Here is a 23,681-nt window from a genome sequence, read left to right as displayed (position 1 = left end):
GCATGTGTTATTAAATTGTCACATGAGGGAAAAACTTAATTCTCAATTTTGGTTTACAGTCTTTCATCTTGAATTACTAAGTGCAGCTTCTGGATGTAGTAGATCTTAGCATGCATCCCTCATCCTCATTTAGGTAAACTCCACGATAGTCTTATCTTCATTAAAAAAGAGCATCTGGTAGAAGTGTGTACAACACCTTTCCCCTTAAAGACAGAGCATACAAAATATCTCACCCAAGTCCTGGCCATGTGCTCTCTCATTTCCTTGCACATACAAAAGAGAGAATCCATCATATATTCTTGAAGTTCCTTGTGGACATAGTGGTGTATCCCTAGTCTGGCTGTGACGAGTTATAAGGAATCCATGAGCAACAGAAGCTGTTCCAGGAGGCCCAGGTGGGCCTTGTAAGCCATCAGGACCAGGGGGCCCCTGTATTCCTCGTGAACCTATTCACATGAGAGGAAACACAACACAGTATTTATTAACACAATTTCTTGCTCGTTTAGGAATAACACAACTCTGAAAGGGAGGATGGTGCAGTGGCTGAAGAGCTTGCTAGCTGAGGAACCTGAAATCTATTAACACCATCTTCCTTAAACTACCTTAAACTATTTTTTTCTTCTAAGCTTGGTCAAATCATGAACTAATTAAAACAGTGCAACTTCCCTGCATCATAGGAGTATTCTGAATTTAAATATGTTTGGAGCTGTGAGGCAATAGCTTAGCAAATGCAGTGGATATCAGCTATTGTAAGTACAAATTGGCTTCCTAATCCCAAAACATACTTATCTGCCTATGCAGTTTGGTAAGATAAAGCTGAAACATCTTGTTCAAGATCACAAAATAAATGACAGAGCCAGAAACAGAAGAACATCTCACTCTAGGGCATGCTCTAACAACACTTCAGCTAAAACCCAAACTGAACAGAGAAACTAGTCAGTTTTGGAGTAGATGACAAAGTGCAAATAGGAATAACCTTGCATGAGAGCAAGGAAAGAGTGATATTACTCTAAGAGAAGTATCAGAACAGGCATTTGTTATTGAACAGCAAAATACCAGAAAGTATAACTACAAACATTTAGACTACTGTTTACATTTTTTTCCACTTAAAATAACAGATTTCACAAGGCTACTTGAATGAAAAACAAAAAAGGCACTGTGGATTTTGATATTGTTTTTAACTGTTTGAATTCTAGTAGTTTTTTCTCAAAAGGCTGCAACATATAGTTACCTAATACTTGTCTTCTGCTTTAGATTAAACTGTTCAAGTGCGTAGTCTGTTTTCTCAGATCAGTAATTCTAAGCAATAACCTCATGGTAGCTTGACCTCTGCATATTATTTCCTTTATGAAGTCTGCTTTTCCTCATTAGTGATTCTTCATGTGAAGAGAAAATTATTTCACTAATCTCTCAATTCTGTTTCTTACTTTCTTCCCTTCTTGTTGTGCCTCATCATTGCTCCAAAGGGGATGCCACCATTCATCTCGAGATAAAATGTTCTACAGTATTATTCAGCAGTGACTAATAACGTGCTGATCCCTAGAATATTCCAAACTAAAGCACGTTCAGCAGACCGTAATATTTTTGCACTAAGAAAACCCTAAAATTATGATTTTATTATTCTCACAAGGCAAATGTCTCTTCCCAGTGTTAGCTGGAACTCAGTAGGGAGCATCTCTTTTTCCAGTAGGTCCTCATGGGATGAACACTGTACCTGGTTGGCCTGGAAGACCTCTCTCTCCTTTACGTCCTGCTGGGCCGTCAAAACCAGGGAGTCCATCTCGCCCTGGATCACCAGGAACACCAACTGGACCTAGAATAGACAAGCAGGTAACTGAACTGAAAGCTCTTGAAACCTCACTACAGAAATGTATGAGCTATCTAGGGTCATCTGTTGTTTCTTCACAATACATTAGGCAAGAACAGGTCATTAAACCAGATGTGTGCATCTGGGTACAATCCCACATTTTTCTTTCTCTCTTGCTGAATTCAGTCACACGTTGCAAGGTGCAGTCAGCTATACTCAGTCATTTTCCATGCAGCAACCTAGAATCATACCTGGCAATCCCTGTGGCCCTGCCAGTCCAGGTGGCCCTTTTGACCCAGGCAATCCTGGAGGCCCTGGAGGACCAGGGTCACCTTTGACAACAATGCTTCGTCCAATGGTACCTGGTAGACCTGGTGGACCTGAGAGAAAACAGCTCAGTATTAGATAAACCAGGATGGAAGAGAACACTGAAGAGAGTTTTGGTAGTGAACTATTTCTGTTACTTATTGCAAAGTCAGCAACCAAAAGTTTTATAACTACAAAGAATAAGTGTAGGTGTATATAAAGGGCAAAAAAAAGTGCTCTTGGTGACATCTTAAAGGACAGCTCTTGCAGAAGTTAATCCAAGTAGACTGTATATAGAGTGCAAAATACAGCAGGAGTACAGATGCTCTCTTAACCACTTCCATTGCTGGCTGAGACCCACACAGTTCTACAGCTGCATAACAAATTCTACCAACAGGGATCAAAGTGACAGTAGTGCTACCCAAGACTCCTACCTGGTGGGCCTGGCAGTCCTTGACTGCCCGTGAGGCCAGCAGGTCCTGCAGGTCCAGTGGGACCCTTCATACCTGAAAGATCAAATTAACATGGTCACATGGTGAAAGAACATGTTTTATAAAATCTTCTGCAGAGTGGCCCAAATCAGGCTTCTTTCCTCCCTGAGGAGCTGCTACTGCATCTGGAAGTTTTCACTTGAAATGCTCATTAAATACCTGGGAATCCCGGAACGCCTGGAACCCCAGGGTCACCCTTCATTCCATTGAGACCAGGACGACCAGGATCTCCCTGAAGACAACAGATTCATGTTAGTCATTCATCTCCCCAGTGGTTTCAGAAAAGAAGATAAAAACAGTGAGGACAAATTAGTACATTTTGGATCTGTGAAGTAGTGCTTGAGGGGACTGAGGCTCTGTGTTCTCCTTGCTCACTGCCTGGTACAGCAGGTGCTGTCAGAGAACACTGGAATGTGAACCCTTTGTGGCAACTCCAGCTCCCATGGCAATATAATGGGGAAAACCTGCCTAGGTACTGGGGGATAAAGAAAAGACCCTCAAATCTTGCTATGAGACAGATTATAACCACCACCACATTTTATTTTTTATTTTACTACAATAAAAGGCATATTTAACCTAAACATGTTCAGTTCTTATTGCATTTAAAAAAAAAAAAACAATTCTTGTCCTACCTGGCGTCCAGGTGGTCCTTGGTCTCCCTTTTGACCAGTCAGGCCAGGTGGGCCAGGCTGTCCTGGATTCCCTTTTTCCCCTTTGAGTCCCCCACTGCCTGGTGGCCCTCGTGGACCTTCTGGGCCTGGTGAACCTTAACATTGTGGAACAAATACAAACGTATCAGTACATGTCAATTGTTCTCCACCAGACTGTGCCTTCAGTGTAAAAACAAAATAAAACACCCTAACTAAAGAGAAAACAAAGAGGGGTTATTTGTACTACCCAAATCAGGAACCAAGGCTCCTCATCCAGCTGATGAAGAGAAGCAGGTCTTTCTAGGCAGCAGTGCAAATCACCTGTGATAGGAACTTACCAGCAACCAGACAGCTACCTTTTAGTAGGAGCCAAGAAAACCCAAATTAGATGGTACAAATATACCCTCTGCTGTCCTGCACTGCATTCACCATCTCTTAAGTGCTACATTAACAGACACTAACACAAAAATATTGCTGCTTTTTTGCTGTTTCCAGTACCTACAGAGGAGCCTGGTATCTCCCATTTAATGATTGCTCAGCAGGAGCAAGCCCCTCATTCTGCCTTCTCTGAATATTAGAGCTGCAGGCACTTTGTATCTGGTGACCCTCCAGCTGGTTTGTCTGTCTTTAGTAGAATTATGCTATGTAAATTTAGCAGAGGAACTGAGCCACTCTTTAAATATTTTCTTTGCAACAGCCACATTAAACCAAAAGAGAACAGTGGATTTAAATGAAGCCTAGCTGTTCTGAGCACTGAAAAATGAGACCGTGCACCTTTATCTAAATAGAAGGTAACATATAGCAAAGCAAACACAGTAACAGCTAAAAACACTTCACATGTTAGATCTCCTAATTGGATTAACAAAAGGATCTCTTTGCAGGACAGTGCTATGACATTCTCCCCTGTGGTACAACAAATTAATAACACGTAGCAGTGTGCTGGATTTTCAATTCTTCTGAAACCTCTGAGAATGCCCTTGAAATCCTCATTGTCTATATTCAGCAGATAAACTTGATGAGCTGTATTACTGCATGCAAATCTGAGTGAAGAATTCCAAATTTTTAAAGTAGGAGCAATTTTGTACTGTATTTCACACACATCCCATTGCAGTTTCAGCTACAGAAAACATCCCATCATGCAAGAGGCTTTTGTGTTCATTTTGTTCTTTTTAACTGGTGCAGTATTGTACACATGCAAAACAAAAAACAGGTTACCATCTACCATGAGACATGCTGAACAAAAGCACACAGCTTGCAGGGTAACCACAGTCCTTAAAAAGATAATTACAGAATCACAGGAAAACATCCCTTCTTTTATATCAAACGCAATGCAGTAAAATAAAGTGACTGAGTTAAGAGTCTAACCTGGAGGACCTGGAAGGATCAGAGTTCACCAAAGCCCAATGATCGATGTTAGAAGGATCAGACATCACACAGTACAAAACAAGATTACTAGTTAGAAATAGTACAGATGACAGCATATACACTACACATCAACCCATTTCACCAGCATATTTTGTATTTAGAATATAATCCACATGCATGCATAAGACCATACATGAGTTCACGATATGTATTTTCAGATACAAGCTATTCTGGTGACTTGGCTCCACTAGGACTAATTTGACACTCTTCATTTAATGACAAACTTAAAAGCTTTACTGAATGTGTTATTGCTTTAACACTACAGCTGAGGCCTATGCCTGGTTAGTCCTACTCACAATGCAGTTTACATTATGAAACCATTTCACTGACAATATTCATCACTCACAGGGCCTGGAGCTTGGCAAATACAAAGGTACACTGCAAATAACAGCTTATGTTATCTGCGAACAAAATCCTAGGACTGAAAAGTAGCCCAAAATAGTAACAGAATTGACATGGATTAAAAGGGTTGTAAGTGCTATAAGCAAAAATACAAAAGCAAGATCTTAGAAAATCAGAATTTGTTAGCACTGATTTTTCTTATTAAATGTATCCCAAGACACTCATTTGCCTGTTAAAAGTTGTTATGGAAAATGGCATGTGATGACATCCTTAGGAAAATCACTTCAATATCCTTCTGTTTAAAGGTAAGCTGGTCTTCCTCCTGAATTAATATGTACTGCAGCTCCTGTGCCACTTGCATCTTTCATGTCAGTGAAATGATCTAAGTATATCTATGTATAACCATGCAATTTGCAGCTAACAACTACAATAAATACATATCAGGTTTACCTTGGTGTACTATTTCTTACATATTTGGTAAATCATTTTAAATACTAGTTGTAATACAGCTGTTAAAAATAACGACATGGACATTTCATTGTTGCTGTTAAGTATTCAAACTTTTTTTTCACTATTAAATAAGTTTTGCTATGATTTCTAAATCTTTCTTATATTTGTTGATTATTGAATGCTTTCTGGGCACAGTCTCAGGGTGGAACAAAATATGAAGCAATTGGTAAGTTCCTGTCAGCACAGCCATGATGCTAATTCCCTTTGACACTGTGGTTTACTGTTTGTGTGGCCACGTTTTAATTAAAAGGCCAAGCCATATTTATATATTGTATTCTTTATTTCCATGACTGCATAAGGCTAGATATATAGTTCACATTTCAAACATCAGGGGCTACCACATTTGTTACCCCACAGTGCTTAGCACAGCACACTAAAGACTCCTCTTCTTGAATTTTGATGACAGTTCTTTGCTTCATAGAAGTCATCATAGCAAAACTTAAAGACTGCATTACTATTAAGTAGATATACCAAGTCATTTTCAATCTAGGCACAAAAGGTGAAGTCTCCCCAAAAGCTGTCCTGTGCTATGTGCTGATTGCTGGAGTTAAGAAAAGCTTGTGAAAAATTACCAGCCCTGCTCCTCCTCTCTAGTGGTAAGAAAGGTAAGCCAGTGTGCTTCATTTCAGGTAAATAAATCCATGGTAAAGGAAGAGTTTTCCTCATTTCCTCCAAATGTGCTGATGAAACGAAGCAATGGAAATAAGGATTTCTCTGCACTAGAAAGTTAAAATGCTCTATGCTGGAAACATAAAACATTCATATTTTCTGTGTAACTGCATGTGCTCCTATGGAGGCTCTTGGTATAAAAGAAACATCTAAGAAAATCACATCAGAGCATGCAAAAATCATCAGCAGGTGTTACAAAAATGAATACTGTCATTTGTCCGAGCTACAAAGCAATTATGCAGCAAAAATATGGGAGGAGAGCAAAATATGCTGTTTTTTGGTTTGTTTTAACATAAGGAGGAAAAGTAGCATATATTTTTTTCACCTCCTCTGGGAATAAATACACTAAAGTAAATTTCATAGTTGGGACACTGTAAAAGTCTTGTAAATCTGGACCCACGTGAACTTCCACCAGAGGGAAAGCAGTCCTTCCAGTGTCAGTCCTACAACAATATGAAACCCTATGTTCTTTTCTCCCTCAAATTAAAAGGTATGTATGAAAAATGACTCAGCATATCTACATTCAGACACTAAAAAAGTACATACTTTCATCTTCATGCAAAGTTATAATTTTGGAGTTAAGGGGCTAACCTGAGGGACCTGGGAGTAGGGGGTCAGAGTTCACCAAGGTCATCATTAGAACAAGGGGAAAAACATCAAAACTGTTAGAAATATCAACAAACTAACATATTCAACTAAACCTTTCTTTTTAGATTTAGCTCAATATTTCTTCACATACAGTGTGCAAAACACCAAACTATTATTATTCATTGCAATGAAAAACTGACCCATGGAATAACAGCACTGTTACATTGCCCTGGAGATTGGCTTCATTTTACCCTTGATGAATAAATCCCACCCAACATCATCTGTCCAAATTTGGTTTTGAGACAACTCAGCTGAAGTCAGTGTTTCATCATGTCTGACCTCATCACTTTCACCAATCTTAGCACAAACCCAGAAGTCAACAACAGACAATATATACATACAGCTTCTGTTTTTATTTACGTCCCTAGAAGGGGAGTAATTTGACAGCCAAACAGCTACTTTTATGACTAGCTGCCTTATTTGAAACGTTATAAAAATCAGACTTCAACAATAGGCTGTTATCATTTGAAACAAAAGGTTGGAGTGCTGATTGTACCACAACTGCAATAATAGTTTGGTTTGTCCACATTAGTTCACACATAGCTGAGCGAAACAAATGCATCAATTTATACATTGCATGCAACAAAAATAGAAATAAGAGAAAGAAAGAGAAGAGAGAACATGGCTGAGCAGAACTTCAGTGGTTGTTTTTTCCCCTCGATGCTCATAAAATTGCACAAAACATGTCTCAGCACTACTCCTACTTCCCCATCTGATTTGAGTCAGTAACCACTCAATTATAGAGAAGTGTAACCAGCATTAGAAGCTTCATCAAAACACCAAATGCTCCAGCAGAGCACAGAATCTCAGTCCGTATTTGTATTACATACACATCAGGAGATGCTTAGCCAGTTCACTTTTTAATTATTGGTGTTAATGAATGTTAAATTCTTTCCAAACATTTACTTCAAAACTATATTCTCCTTTGATATCTACAGTGAGAAACACATGCTATTTTACAAATACACTACTTAAAACTGACTTTCCCAAATAAACATTAGAACAACAGAAAAATCTGAAGTGAGAGTTTGAGGGCAATAAATAAAAATATTGCTGCTTTATATATATGTAGTCAACCATTGGCTGGGTGTGAAAGTACTGTCTCCTTTAAGGAGAATATCAAGCACGTTAAGTGAGATGAGTGTTTCTTGTGCCAAAGTACCTTCAGATTTAAGCTATAGCAATAAGCCTGGGTAAGAGCTGTGCCAGGCTCGTTACAATTACATATTTTAAGAGTATATCTTAATGTGATTAAACACTCTATGACAAAAAATCAAGTTCTAAGACAAGCAAGGAAGTTGCTCAGCAATGTTAACTCAGCAGGGTAGGTTTTTCATTCCCAGAATTAGTTGGTGCAGGAACAAAGTGCAAACATGGAATGGAAAGATGAACACGGCATGATGGTGCACTGAATCCATGGGAGCCACGTGACACAATGGAGCAATGTTACATGACATGAAGGTGAAGAGGCAGCTATCCAATTTGATCATGCTGTGATGCTAACGTGAGTTTGATTTTCATGGCTCTTAAGACAATGGGGTTTGTTATGTTTGGTTTTTGTGCGCGATGACATTTGCTGCTCAAGTGACAGCACTGCAAAAGGTATCAGGTGCTCAGCAGTCGGTATCGTGCTCGCTAGGTGATTTCTGTGACAGCATGCGGAGAGCTTCACATTTATTAAAACACTGCATTTTTGCTGCCAGGTATCAGAAATTAATAAAAAAAAAGATAAAAAAAAAAAAACTGAGGATGTTTTATTTTTAAATCCCGTTACTTTTGGCAACAAAATTTTCTGGTTGCCCACAAACAATTAAGACCTATTCCATGGGTCTTGAACTTTTCCACCCAAATAAATTGAGGAAGTCCAAAAACTGATAACCTTTCAGCAAAAAAACAAAAGTACTGGTAAATCTTGATAGATATGGATCATGCCCTTACCTGGTCTTCCTGGAACACCTGGTGGGCCAGGGCTACCTTTAGGACCTTCCAGAGGTGGCCCTGGTAATCCTGGTGGACCTGGTGGACCCTGTAGGCCAGGGAATCCTTGGAAACCTGGTTCTCCCTTCAGACCTGGAAGTCCAGGGGGTCCTGGTGGGCCAGGTAACCCCAGTTCACCTTTTTGCCCTGTAAAACCAAACAGCCACATTTATGAACACTGTTATGCACTGATATATGAAAAAATTCCAATTGCGAATTTGCAAAGCTATTTCTTCCCCTCTTGACTAAGAAGGTGCAATTCTGACCACAACTTACCTTGTTTGTGCAGTGAGAAAATATAAAATTGTTGCAACAAGTTCAGAAAAGAATTAGGGCTAATAATTTTAGCAGGAGTAAGTGCTATAGCTTCTGAAATGTTAAAAAAATCTTACTAAGTTTCATTTTACTACTCACACTGTAATTTATAACCATCCTCAGAGCTTATGAACCTACAAGCAATGCTTTTACGAGCTTTATATACTCACAAAGAAATCTTGTGAAAATTACTAAGACTTCAGTATTTTTTTGAGACACTGCTGAAAGTTAAGACATAAATGCAAAATTTTCCAATAAGTTTAAGGAATTTAGGAATGCTATTGGAATGTAATACAACTGAGGTTGTGAAGTTGCTTTTGAAAATATAGCAAGCATTTTCAAAGCAGCTTCGTTTGTCATTTGCTGTAGGAATGCTTTATTTACTGAGACAGATCAGCAAAGTTCGAGATAGTGCAGTAGGCTCAATTACCCTGTGTGGTTTTATTTTGCCTACATAATTCCTAATTTACAATATTCAGTAGTCAGTAATGAGCGTCTTTATTACCCTGGTTAACTTAAAATGATCTGCTGTGAAAAAACATTGTTTTTTTCTATATTCATTAGTTGCAGCAGATGTAACATTGGGGTTTGGTTTTTTGTTTTTGCTGTTTTTATTATACAGACAGTTTCCATTCAACATTTTAACAACAGCAAAAAAAAAAAGCCAACAAAAAACCCACAAAAAAAGAAGCTGAAAAACTCTACCTGATAATCCTGGGAGTCCCGGAGGTCCTGGGCGCCCAAAACCAGGCAGACCTGAAAAGAAATAGATTCAGTTAATAACGAACATTTAGCTTTCAAGTCTCTGGGAAGAGGAATATGAGGCTAAGAATGATGAAAGTGCAGTTCATCTAAAACTCAATTTCCTTATTCACACGCAGAATCAACAACAAAGCTGGAGGTTTTGTTACAAAGTGTATCTGTGACTTTGATAATATTATGACTATTTATAAGTATTTCCATCCACTTACAATGTGCTTTTCCAGATTTTGGCTGATTAAACTTTTGTATTTCTTGTTGGGGTTCTGTGTTTAGGAAAGACATTATGCCATTTATCCACTCCCTGCCTGAGCTGAAGCAATACATGTACCAATGAATGCAAGAATAGGGGCGGGTGTTGAGCCATGTCAGGGTGTAAAAATCTGAGAGCTGACTGAATTCTAGTCCTGTGCTTCAAGAGAGTCTTGACAGCATCCTTTGTGAACCATTCAGCAGATTGAAACTACAGAAGCAGTTAAAAGGTATACGGATAGTTAAAGGAAAAAAAAGGAACAGAAAAAGCAGGATGTCACAACACATACTGAAGATGACAAAAAAAAAAATCCAAAACACCAAAGGATACCTAACCTGGTTCACCCTTCTGACCAGCTGGTCCAGGGATACCATCTCGACCAGGCTGTCCCTTCTCCCCGGGAGGACCAGGAGGGCCAGGACGACCAGTATCACCTAAAAAGAGGATAGAACACTTGAGCACAGTGAAACGTAGCCTACAATAAAATAAAAATAAAACAGATAAGTAAATGTGCCCTGCCCCCAACTGAATCTGAAAGTATGAGAGTGTAGTATAAATTTACAAGGGTGTAATCTTTGAATTAAAACCTCTTTCCTTTCTCTTGCTCTCTCCCTTCCCATTTCCCTTGACAATTCAGAAAAGGCTTTTATGCCCATAACTGTGTAAGTACTTGACTAAAAATAAGATTTCTCTTCAGCAGAAATCAGATTTTTTTTTCCTTTAAACAATGTTCAGCCACTGGAATATACAATCAAAGCTAGTAAACACTGACAGTTAACTACATGTTTTAATGGCTGATGGTATGATTAAAACAGCAGACAAAAGATGTGAAAAGTTAAAACTTTTTTCTTTTCTACTTCATTTCAGTGACATGTGCAATGGCATTTGAGCATCCATGTATGGGTAGATGCATTTTCATGATGTTAAGAAGAAGAAAGGATATGGCTTCACATGTTATGCTTTTCACAGAAGCAGGTGACATTTTTCACACCATTCATGCTCACCTACTGGCCCAGGTGGTCCAGGCAGACCAGGATTACCTGGAGGCCCTTCGATACCTTTTGGTCCTGGAATTCCTGGTGTTCCTGTAAAGTACAGACATTTCATTAGAAACAGCACAGAAGTGGCTTTTTAACAGGTCTTGAAATACCACAGTCTGGAATGCCCTGAGTAGCAAATTAGCTAACTGCATCAAGACACTGTATTTATGTTCATTTTGAGGATTTAAAGCTGATGGAGGAGATGAACTATAAAGGAAAGAACATACAGAAACAAAGCATGCTAGTGTGAGTGTCCTGACAGCTACTTTCAAGACTGTCTTCTTAGTTGCTGAGTGCCAGTGGCCAAGGACAGAGTCAGTCTGGCAGTCTGCTAGGAAATTACTATTTTAGAGACAGGTATTTCTTGTTGACAACAAAGCAAAAGCATTATGAGCTATGGCTGGCCAGCTCTTCCCCAGCCTTCTTAGTATTTATACCCGACTTTAACCCCTACAGCATTAACTGAGTGGGAGGCAGGAAAAATGATCGACCTGTTGGAATGTGTCTGTTCTGAACATCATCTGAGCCTGATCAAGGGAGTGCCCTAATGCAACATTTTGACTGCCCACAGTTTTTCCACGCATGGCATGAAGCATAGGTTAAATACTCTCAGGTTCACGGCCAGGTTTTGCTCCCTGCTAAGCTTCCTGCTGCCATGACTACAGTATTATAAATTCTCTGGCTCCCTGGGTTAAAGACAGCTCAAGTATGCTTGTAGAACACCCTTTATTGCTCCGTAACTACAAACCTTCATTTTTTTTGACATCACATATCAGCAAATAGAAAGAGCTGACATATATCCACAAACAACCTAGTAATATTTCCAGAAAACAGTAAAAAGCTCAACTTCATAATGCTTCAGAAGGATTTCCCTTTATAACATTTATTTTAGACAATAAACACCATTTTAAAAAAGGTTCAGGTTTCCTGATTACACTATCTTTATTGATTCATGAAGGAAAAACTTGAGCACAAAACAGGTGGGTCAGAGGAGGTAAGGAGTGGAACACATTGGCTCACACAACTACTTCCCCCCTCAAAGCAGATGGGCTGTTTCACATTGCTCTGAAGCTGTGTATTCACACACGTGTGCTTGCATTGACAGTTCCAACAGCACAAAGCTTATAAGCAGCAGATTCCTAAAAGCTTCTGAAAGTAGAAGCAGCACTCCACCAATCACCCACTGTATTTATATGTATGCATACACTGGAAAAAAGCCTATTCAGAATTACCTGGGAATCCAGGAAGGCCCGGCTCTCCTTTTGCACCTGGACTGCCAGGCAATCCAGGCAAACCAGGATTTCCAGCTACACCTTTACTGCCTGGACTACCTGGATATCCAGGCAAACCAAGATCACCCTAGAAAACATTAAGCAGAATTAAGAACCCAGTCTTTGTAGGATCACTAAACCCTTCTTGCACGTTCCCAGTCTCACCATCACAATCATATTTCTTATATCCAGTTAATGTTAACAATCTCAGGAAAAAAAAGCCAAATAGCAAACTGACATTTTCAGTTTGCCAGCAATACTTTCTCCTAAGCAAATTTTCAATTGCTATTAAGAGAACTGAGCACTTTCTCATTCTTTGATACTAATGCTGATGCAAATCACCGGGTCAAATTATCTTGCACATACCTCTGCAATCCTGATGCATTTCTTTTTAATCCTGAATTGCTATGCTCACATACCAGTTCATTGACTGGGCTTTCCCAGATTTTGTTGGTAGTTTGACATTCAAAAACCAATGACAGCTTTTAAAGTTTTAGCCATAAACAAATGTTAAATCTTAAAGGTTATTTGGGTTACCATAAACACATATAAAATCAGAAATGGGTTGAAAGCACAGATATAGGGAACGAACAGTAATTAAGTTTTTAAAAGTAGAAGGAAAATGAGCTAATCTCTGAAATTCCACGTAATTGTATGTATGGTAATCAGAAACTGAACAGAACAGACAGAACTTTGATGTTCTATAAAAAAAATTGACATGGTCCCAGGTTCTCAACATGATCCTGGGCAACCTGCTGTAGGTGACCCTGTATGAGCAGGAGGGCTGGAGAAGTAAACTCCAGAGATATCTCCCAAATTCAATCATTGTGTGATTCTGTGAAAATGCAATCAAATGTTAAGAAGCCAAGATTCTTTTACTATGCAGTACTCCATGACAATGGGAAAGAAAAAAAGAAAAAACCCAACAACTGGGGACTTAAATCATGCAACAATTTTGCTAAATTAATTGCTGCTCAACAGTAATTGCAAAGTATCAGTGAAATCTGCTAAATATTCCTTAAGTCTTTTCACCAATTCTTGAAAATTACAGAAAATACATTATGAAGTGTTAGTACAAAAGTTCCATGTACACTAAAAAATTTTAAACAGCATTAATAATGACATGGCATTCCCATAGTAATTTATTCTTAAATGCATAACCTTAACTTTTTTTTCCAAAATTAACTGCATCATTAGACATGGGAATAAAGATGCTTGTATAAATCCATATCAACTGTCACAATGTCACTGAGTATCAGTGCAAACTGTAAAGTCTGGTAAACCATATTCAGCTCTCAGCAGATTAAATTATACACAAATATTTATCCTCAGTAAAATTATAAATTTTTGCTCCTACCTGAGAAGAACAGACTACAGGAAATCTTGCTTGTTCTTAATGTATTTATATACATATTTATTATTATAAATATTAATACAGTTCTAAAAAAAATATCAATACAGAGTCTGATTTCCTCATGTAAACTCCTATTGAAAATTTTGTAAACGTACCTTTGGTCCAGGCAGACCAGGAATACCAATGCTTGAAAGACCAGGATCACCTTTCTCCCCTTTCAGTCCAGGAAATCCAGCAGGCCCAGGCTGCCCTGGACGTCCTGCTATTCCTTGGCTGCCTTTACTTCCTGGGGGACCTGTCAGAAATATAAAATGGAAGTTCTATCAGTAGAAATAAATCTTCTGCAGTGGTTCAGAAGTAACTCAAATTATACCAACTGAACTAGGACAAACAAATGGACTTTGAATAACTGATGTTCTTTATTTTTTAATAACTAAAACAATTATCTAAGATCTTTCTTGGGTTTTTCATGACATCTCTAAGATTTCTTTTTTTCCATTTTTAACATACACAAATCCAAACACCTCCTTTTATTACTTAGGCACAATCTAATATTACAAGAATCAGAAAAAGGAAGTTTTGTTTCAGTAATCTTTATAAAGACTCCTTTCCCTGTTATGCTTGTATCTGATGTCTGTCTAATGAAAACTGGATTTACTGAATCATCTTTTTTTCAACTATTTCACAGAATGGAATCTAAGAAAAAATGGAAGTTACAAAAAGCAGATCATCCTGCCTCTACTTCTGCAAACACTTTAAAATTAAGTACAATATACTTAGTGTTTGAATTTTCTCCTGTGCATTCCCATTTATTTAAATTACTATGCATTGCACAGAAACAAGTCCACTTTTTTATTACAGAAATGAAAAGCACTAGCCTAAATGAAATAAAATATGAGCACAAGAACTAACCTGGAAGGCCCATCTCTCCCATGGCACCTTTTAGCCCTGGAGGACCTGTTGGTCCTGGCTGCCCAGGAAGCCCCATGTCTCCTTTGATGCCTGGAAAAGTTGTGGGTTTAGTTAATTAATGACAGTAATTAAAAGTTCCTGATATTTATGTGCCATCATACAAACATGTTTCTCATCTAATTACAAAAGGCAATGGATTTGGAGTTGCTTTAGGCTTCAAGCTTCTCCTACAAACTTTTTCCCCATCTGTAGAGAAAATTTAAACTTCTACAGTTCTTTGCCAAGATCTGATTAGGACAATTTCTTCCTTGTTCTGGAGATTAGTCTGATTAAATGGGTCAAATTTCAGCCTACGATTTAGTAGCAATCTGAAGTAATTTAGTACCACTGTGACTTGGTCTCTTATGAACTGTTTTGCAGCATGAACACATTATTTCTTCCTCATCTGCAATACGTAGTAGCTTTTATTAGAAAATTAAATGTGACCTACAGTGTTCTAACTAGCATGAGTCCTGGATGGTTAAAAAATTCCCAAAGCCCAACAAGATATTTAGAGCAAGACCTACATCAGACAGTGAGCAAAGATCCCAGATTTCGGATAATTTGAGGTAGCTGTAGGAAGAAGTGCAGCAAAACAGAATTTGTTTTCTTGATCCTCCGAATTCTTGAAAGCAAAGACAGCTTTCACATTACACTCAATTGGCCGTCCAAAAATTTCAAGTATAACAATTCATAATGTAAGATTTAAACATAAAACAAAAAATGCAAGTCTTGCTGGCAAATCTTGCAGTCATTTTGGTTACTCAATCAGCATGCACTTCTCCATCAACCCAAAGGCAGTCCTCATCTTCAGTGGAATCAGCTTAAAACTGCTTTTGGTTCTGTTCAGAGGAAAAAGCTCAAAGCACTCTGCTTGGATAATAATTTTGAACAGCCCCAATCTGTGCAGCAGTTTTAAGTGCAGATCTTTAGGCTTTCCTTAGATATGCCTGTATTAACACCCCAATCCCGTGATATAAAAATGCATGAATATTTTACATAACAAAACTATCCACCTGAAACCTTGTTTACTTACCTGGCAACCCTGGTGCACCTGGTGGACCACTCAGTCCTGGTGGACCTGGGTCACCTGGGAGACCTTGATAACCTTTCTGCCCTGATAAACCAGGAATTCCTTAAAGAAAAATATACATTTAATTATTATTATTAGGACTACTACTGTATATTAGCTTTTACACTAAATTCTAGGACGTTTACATGTATGAATGAAAATCCAAACTGGGATTTTTCTTCAGTAAACATAATTCCTCCTACATTTGGCCAAGAGAAGCATCAGGACAAAAAAATATTGCTACTAAAGAAGTTTTAAATGACTACAGAATGAAAACAATATGTTGCACATAGTGTAAAAAGTAACTTTTCAACTAATGTCACTGCACTTCACTCAGAAGGGACTGTTTCTGAATGAGCAGACTCTATGCTAACCTCTCTATATTCATTCAGATTATTGATATGTGTTTAATTACATCAGTACACCCAAAGCACTTCAGGATTGAGCTGTTATAAGTAACACAGGTATTTTGGCAGATTTTTTTTTACAACTACTTTGTGGTTACTATCCCATACAATAAGTTTAGGCTGCCATACTGGCATACTTCAGTCTGGTTTCTACAGCTCTCGCTTAACAGAGAAAAAAATAAAAAAGGAAGTGTCTTAGGAGCTTACCTAGGCTTCACAGAAATTAATACAACAGATAAATTAGCACATAGTGGCTGGTATCCTGGTTCTCTCTAGAGGAGAATATTTTTACACTTCAAGACTAAATTAGAGTTCAAAGACAACATCAGAACACTGGAGAGGAGTGAGAAAACGGGAGTAGAAACACAAGCAAGAGAGAAAACAGACTGGGGTGAACTGAGAAAACCTTCAAGGCTTCCAGCTTCTTGAGATGACACACAGAGATGACATTTTGCTGAGCTGAGGGTAAGCTTACAGAGACACCCAAAGGGAGAATTTGGAGGCGACGCATGAGCAGATGACCTGTGCAATTCCATCCTACAAGGCAAAATCCCAAGGGCCTGAGAGACAGCAGCAATACAGCTAGCATAGCAGCCATGACAACTATCTCTCGTCATACTTAGGAATAACAACAGAAGACTGAATCCTAACCCTGGTAAGAGCACCCTAGTGCTATTACAATATAGCAGTAGACCAAATAATATAACAGTTAATAAACAATAAATGTGGTTAATAAAAAAACCACATGCAGTACCTTTGTCATAGAACTCATTTAATAAGAAAGCTTAAAATAAAAGAACCTGACTCAACTTTCCTATTCTGAGTTTATTTTTTTCTGTAAGAAAGAATGAGTTGTAATGAATTCAGTTAGAGGTCACTGTTATCTGAGGGGCCAAGCCACCCCCCCAGAATCCACAAACAAAGTTCTATACCTGGAACACCCGGCTCGCCTTTTTCTCCTTTTGCTCCCAACTGCTTTGGATCAACTTTTCCAGGTGGACCTGGCAGGCCTGCTTCACCTTTGACACCTTTCTGTCCTAATGGTCCAGGAGGCCCCGGTGGGCCAGGCAATCCATTATTACCTATAGTAGGAAATGGCAACAAAAGAAAAGAATACAATCCATATGGTAGGCTAATGTATTTCTAATTCTTTTTCTTACATAGGTTGGCCATGACTTATTCATGAAGTTTGAATTCATTGAATGATCAGTCAGTTTATAGGAAGTTCTTACAGTAGCTTAAGCCCTGGAACAAATCTGAGTGGACTGCATGGGGATGTCTTTGTTCTGCAAATAGCCAGTCTGTCAGCTCAGAGGAAACAGCTGCCTGTGTGACCCACACTGAGAGAGCCCTACTGGAGTCCCATCAATCCAAGGATAACATTTTAAAAATAGGTAACATTTCATGACACCGATTAAAGAAGACTGACTGAATGCTATGGCTTAAAATTGGAAAGCAATTACGAACATCAGAACTGTCAAGATAACACACAGACCCCAGTAATTAATTTGTGACATTAGCATTACAAAGCCACTTTCCACACAGGACATGGAAAACTGCATTCTGCATTCTCTTCATGGTAGGATAAAACAAACAGTACCTTTCGAGCCAGGAAGGCCACTTCTTCCAGGAGTCCCTGGAGGCCCTGGAGGCCCAGGGGCTCCCATGACGCCCATCTCACCTTTGGCACCTAAACATATTGAATCACCATTGTCATTTCAAACAGAAAGCCAAAACCCATCAGTACCTAACATTAACTTGCCTGTATCTTTATGGTATCAATGAGCACATGCATATAAAGCCTGAACTATGTTTTAAGGAAATGACATACACTCGGTTCTTCATTGATCTAAATTAGATAGAAGAACACTTGACAATATTACCAATTTTTCCACAGTTAAGTCCTAGGAAGAAAATTTGCAGTGCAATGTTCAGTAGAAAGCATATTTAGAACTCCAGTAAGTTTAATTCTTTGGTTTGAAAAATAAATACCTGCTTGAAAGTAAACTCAAACTTACTGAAAGCCAAGAAAGCCATTACAAATGCACTACTTTAAAAAACTTTGATATGCCCCCCCCCTGCATAAACAGAAATCCTCAAAACTTGAACTTTCTTGTCCAGAGGGAGAAAAAGACTGTTATAACTGAATAACAAACAGAAGAAAATAGCATTTAAAACTATGTGCTGGATCCAGCTGACAGCATTTGTAATTACTTCCTTTAAAAAAAAAAAAAAGCAAACACCCTAAATTGCAGCAATGACTGGAAACGAAATCAGAAAATAAAGTAGAAAGTTTTTCTAATGAAATTGATTGATTTCACTTTTGCTATGAAACAATAACATGGAGAATGTTGTGTCAAGCTAAAGGGAAGAGTGGAGAGGTGAGGAGTCGAATGCAACAACACTATGAAATGTAATAGTTAATGTGTGTCCAACTTTAAGTAGATAGGATAAACACTGAGGCTCTGGAAGCCAAGCATAAAAAATATCCACCTGTAACTACAGTTTGGCCTTTGTCACAGGAAAAAAAGCTGAACTTACCTGGAAATCCAGGTATCCCATCCCGGCCAGGTGGACCGGGTGAACCCTGAGGGCCTGGGAGGCCAGGGGGCCCTGGATATCCTGGGGTTCCTTGGTCACCTGGAGGACCAGGAACATCGAAGCCTGGAGGACCTGGATCCCCTTTCTCTCCTGGTACGCCTTGCAACCCTAGACAATGTTAAGATGCAATCTTTTAGCCAAAAAATACAAGGCAAGGCTGAGATCTGCGTGTCTCTGGGCATTGTACTGGAACAACAGACAGGTTTTCTCTGCAATATACTCCTAACACTGACGAAAACCTACCCATCCTTTTACAGCTATGTATTTTTAATGACTTCCAGGCACTAAAGGCCTTACTTCCCTGAAGATTTTCCTCAAGAGATGTATTTCTAAAATTTTAACAAGCTGTAGCAAACATTAAAGAAAGGTGCTTCTTTCCTTAAGTAACCATTTAATTCTGATTAATACAATAAATATCTAAGATTGATCAGATCGATTTGTATTTTATCATTAAATATAAAGAGATTCTCAGAGGTATATTCCATTAATGATTCCATTTTATAACATTCTAAGAAAACAGCTGAATATTTTTTGAAGAATAGCAAAATTCTGCACTGCATTATATTTCTCTGAGTGAAAAATATGAACTGTCAGAATATTTTCAACATTGTTTAATGCTAACGATTCTGAGCTTGAGGCAGTGCTGGAGCAAGCAGACAGCTTGTTTCCCTCCAGTGCACTGTATCAGAGATGTTACATACTCTTGAAAGGCAAAAATTGGCTATTCTTAAATCTGAAGCTAAGAAAAAGGTTTGGTAAAGAAACCACAGTACCTGGGGACCCTGAGTTCCTATAAGCCAGGAAGTTGAGACAGATAGCAGTAAGGAGTTGTAATAGTTGTTAAGTTAGGAAACAAAATAAAGCACATAAAAGTTAGAGAAAAAAAAAACAAACAAAATCCAAAACAGATCTAAGTACAAAGAATACAACACTAACACTGTTAAGAGAATGCAGACTGAAAGGAAATCTGGGGATCCCACTCTAAGTGCAGCCACACCATATGCAGAAACAAGAAACAAAGTAAAGTATTTTCAAATATTGATGGTACATTCTTTAAAAAACCGCACTGTCCCCTCTCCATATCTAGCCTTCTCTTCAGAGCTGAGAGGAACAAGATGTTTCTGAACTCTTACCTGAAACTATCATTACTAGATACTGGCTTGGGCAGGCACCTCTTGAACACCAGAGTACATTCTATCAGACAGCTTCTTGTATCTGGTAAATTCTTTCAAATAGGGATTTTCAAAAGATACTTCTACTTTATAACAATTACAAAAAAAAAAAAAAAAAAAAGCCAAAAAAACCCCACAAATCAAAACACTCAATATGTGAGTTTTTTCACCGTTTCATTTTCCAAACGTACATCCTTACACTTGCCAAGATGGTTTACTGCACTTTACATGCCCTAGCACAGCGTACTGAGATGTGAAATGTTATGCCATAAGCTCACAAATACAAGGCAGTATTACTCTAACAAACGAGGACCCCCTCCTCAGCTGCAGGAACAAGCTTAAGAACGATGATGTGACAGGCACTTTTCATGCTAAAAAGGTAGATCATGTTTCCTTGATTGTGTAGGCTGCAGACATCCATTTGTTAATTATAAGCATGCTTTCTATTAGCAGTTGCTTACCACTGTACTAAACTATGGTGTCATGTGCCTGGAACTGCTTACTTTGCAGAGAAAAAACAAGGATGGATAAGGATTGCGCATGTTCTATCAGCAAGTTGGAGGAAAAAAACCAAAAACTGATATTTTGCAGAATATCACGATCACACAAAATCAAATTTTGGCCAGTACCTGAAGAGCTGTTATAGAGAAAGCAAACAACATGCATTGGATGAAACATACAAACCTATACTAACATCTCCCCCCAGCAATACACACTCGAGTTGCCTTCTGCTTCAGCTTAGCCTGAAGAGCAGGTTTAGGTTCAGGAGAAGTACAGTTGAGCACAGTAAGGCAGGCAGAGGACCTGTCTGATAGCTCAGGTCTGTGTGCCTTGTTCAGACCTCTTTCTGTTCCTAGCTCTTTAGCACTCAACACATTCAAGACCTGCTGGTGCAGCAACCACATATTCTTTTCCCAACTGAGAAATTAATGAAAAATTATGTTTGAGGCTGATATCAACAGAGAATGTGCTAACTGTGGTTAATGTCATGCACTTACACTATCAGGGACTGGTGCACAGCAAGACCATACACTGCGTGCAGGAATAAAGGAATCTCTCTAAACAAGCTCTGTAAATAGAATGCTGTACATGCATGCACATGTAATCTTTGTGTACAGAGACAGAACGCATTTATACATTCATCTATCAGCAGTCATTTTAGACAAAATACAATCAAGTCCCCTTTAGACATAGTGATAATCAGAATTCTATCTTTAGATCTTACTTTGTTAATCTACTTTAAACCTCATAAAACTTGCAGGCCTTACAGATTTGAGAGAAAGAATCAGAACACCCTGAACTCAGAATGTTTCTGAAAGAGGAATTCTAAATGTGTTTTCAAAGTGTACTTATGGCAAAGTGAAGGTGTATGACCTCTCCTACAGTACTCCTCTACAAAATAATGAAAAGGCTAGTTCAGAATATTCATTCTTTCTTCCTCTCCATTAACTGAGTTAAATTGTGCTTCAGCTTCCATTGTAATAAAAAGTGCCTAATCACATAAGGGAGAACCTGAATTACTCTCTTGACTCCACACTCACCATTTAAGCAGAGGATAAGTAGCACTGTAGAAAGGATTTAGTTTGTTTGCTTTCTTTCCAAAGACATACATTTGTAGATGATAATGAAAAGAAATAGGTTAAAAATATCTGGCACCCAGTGAATTTGGAATACAGAGTTTGGTAAGATAGAAAGCTGTTTTGGAATTTAAGAACCATCTTGCTATTTGAAAGCAAAGTAATAACAGCACAACACAGGCATCTAAAGGCAGCTTTCCTCCTTTCTCTGTCCCCAGACCTCTACACTGACATTGTGCCATCTTCTGTCTTGTCCTGGAGTGTAAATATTGTGAAACTCCTTTATAGAGATTGTGTCACAATCTGTGTACAACATTTTCTGGAATCTCTTCTGAGACAGAAAAAAAAAGTAGGTTTTTACAACCTAAGATCTCTATGTCATGAAAACAGCAAGTTTGAATATATTTCTGATTTCAGTAAAAAACACTGCACCAAATTTTGCACACTTCACTGGCAAGACAGCCAAGCCAACAGACATGAAATTTCTATTTTCCTTTATCTATCTGCTCAGAAGGACCTTGGGTGTTCCATATACCTGCTTGAAGTATGTCAGAAATAACCTGAGGGTACAATTCGTATGCATTTTACCTGGTGGGCCAACAGGACCTGGTGGTCCTGGAGGTCCAGGTGGCCCTTGGCCTCCAATGCCAGGGATGCCTGGTGGGCCTGGAAGTCCTGGTGGTCCACTTGGTCCAGGGTCACCTAAAAGAACATTCTTGCTTAGTTAAATAGTGAACTCAATTCAGAGATTTTTACTTTCAGATGCATAGTAGTGCCTGCATATTGTTTCTGAAATCTTGTTTTTGCAAGCAAAATAAATATGGATCTGATATAGGAAAAAAAAAATACACCTCAAAGGCAAGCCAGAGATTTTCTCTCTCTTTCTCTCTCTCTGTGGAATATATAGAGTTTACATTTCTATACTACACAGAGACAGATACTTGCATCATAATCCACACTTAACAGATGCTCCTTAGTAAACTAGACATACTCCACAGTGTAATACAGGTAGTTATTAACAATAGGAGTTCATCAGTTGCTGACACACTGTTCTACGCACAGAGTATCAAAAATGACCATTATCCTACTTCAAGTTTTACTCCCACAGAAACATGATTTATCTCTAGATGACAGATTTTCAGAGACTGACCCACAAATTGGTATCTACTCTCTTGCTTACTTGCCTTTTGAGAATACAAGTTTCCATTTACACAGGGAACTGTGCTTTGGAAAAATGGATTCTGAAGTAATTGCCATATGAGTCCTATTGCATTAACAGTTTTTAAACTCAAGAGAACAGAAAACAGGAGCCTTCTCTATACCTTTTGGTCCTGGAGTTCCATCAAAACCCGCCCGTCCTGGAAGTCCAGGGCTTCCTGGGAAGCCAGGATCACCTTTAGGTCCTTGAACTCCTTTTATACCTGGTGGTCCTGGGGGTCCAGGTGGTCCTGGAACTCCAAATCCACGATCCCCCTGTACCAAATTCAAATCAACAAATTTTAAAAAGAAGGTTTCTGAGTTTAGCCTCTCCTGAGAAGTGCTAGAGCAGTAAAGAAAAAACACACATCATCTCAAGAATTCAGTTTCTTTTTGTTTACACTCATTCAAACTTCAAGTAGAGAACGTGACTTCCTCACCATGAAAAGCTAACAACAAGAGGTGAGAACCTCCCTACCTATCAACTTCACAGGTGCCATAGAACTTTCAATAAAATGAAGCTTTATATTAAAAAAGCAAGCACAGACCTTCTGGCCTGGGAAACCAGGTGGTCCTGGAGGTCCATCAAGGCCAGGGCGACCTGGGGTTCCTGGAGCTCCGGGTGGGCCTGGAGTCCCTGGGAAACCTAAACATGACATAATGGTTAGGGCAGCAGAGGAAAAGATATCAGAGATCATCAGAACAACTCTTCCAAAAATGTTCAGGTAACGTGAGAAGTGATTCCTGAAAAGCTCAATGATAATCAGGAGGTACCCTTTTGGCTGAGGCAGATTTGAGTATGCAGTCTTTTGCACAGAGGATCTGTGGGACTCTGATCAGAGGAGAGCACTTGCCTTGCTGTGTGTTCTAACACCAATTATAAACAG

General features: G+C 38.7%; 1 protein-coding gene across 2 annotated transcripts in view; it reads right to left on the bottom strand.

Annotated features, from left to right (window-relative positions):
* COL4A5 (collagen type IV alpha 5 chain) overlaps positions 1-23,681 on the bottom strand; it is a 79,704-nt gene that overhangs the window by 5,667 nt on the left and 50,356 nt on the right. For both annotated transcript variants that reach the window (XM_031594471.2, XM_090150071.1), the window contains exons 28-47: positions 23,343-23,440; positions 22,920-23,070; positions 22,186-22,299; positions 18,789-18,956; positions 17,848-17,937; positions 17,180-17,329; positions 15,805-15,903; positions 14,730-14,819; positions 13,973-14,112; positions 12,425-12,551; positions 11,157-11,237; positions 10,488-10,586; positions 9,846-9,896; positions 8,787-8,972; positions 3,237-3,370; positions 2,764-2,836; positions 2,548-2,619; positions 2,059-2,187; positions 1,715-1,813; positions 234-446 (exon numbers count right to left, since the gene is read on the bottom strand). In XM_031594471.2, the coding sequence (XP_031450331.2) occupies positions 234-446; positions 1,715-1,813; positions 2,059-2,187; positions 2,548-2,619; positions 2,764-2,836; positions 3,237-3,370; positions 8,787-8,972; positions 9,846-9,896; positions 10,488-10,586; positions 11,157-11,237; positions 12,425-12,551; positions 13,973-14,112; positions 14,730-14,819; positions 15,805-15,903; positions 17,180-17,329; positions 17,848-17,937; positions 18,789-18,956; positions 22,186-22,299; positions 22,920-23,070; positions 23,343-23,440 (2,364 nt within the window). The remainder of the gene's footprint in view (positions 1-233; positions 447-1,714; positions 1,814-2,058; positions 2,188-2,547; positions 2,620-2,763; positions 2,837-3,236; positions 3,371-8,786; positions 8,973-9,845; positions 9,897-10,487; positions 10,587-11,156; positions 11,238-12,424; positions 12,552-13,972; positions 14,113-14,729; positions 14,820-15,804; positions 15,904-17,179; positions 17,330-17,847; positions 17,938-18,788; positions 18,957-22,185; positions 22,300-22,919; positions 23,071-23,342; positions 23,441-23,681) is intronic.

This window comes from Phasianus colchicus, chromosome 14, assembly GCF_987193195.1.
Source record: "Phasianus colchicus chromosome 14, bPhaCol1.hap1.1, whole genome shotgun sequence".
NCBI lineage: Eukaryota > Metazoa > Chordata > Aves > Galliformes > Phasianidae > Phasianus > Phasianus colchicus.
This window is presented reverse-complemented; position numbering and strand designations above follow the sequence as displayed.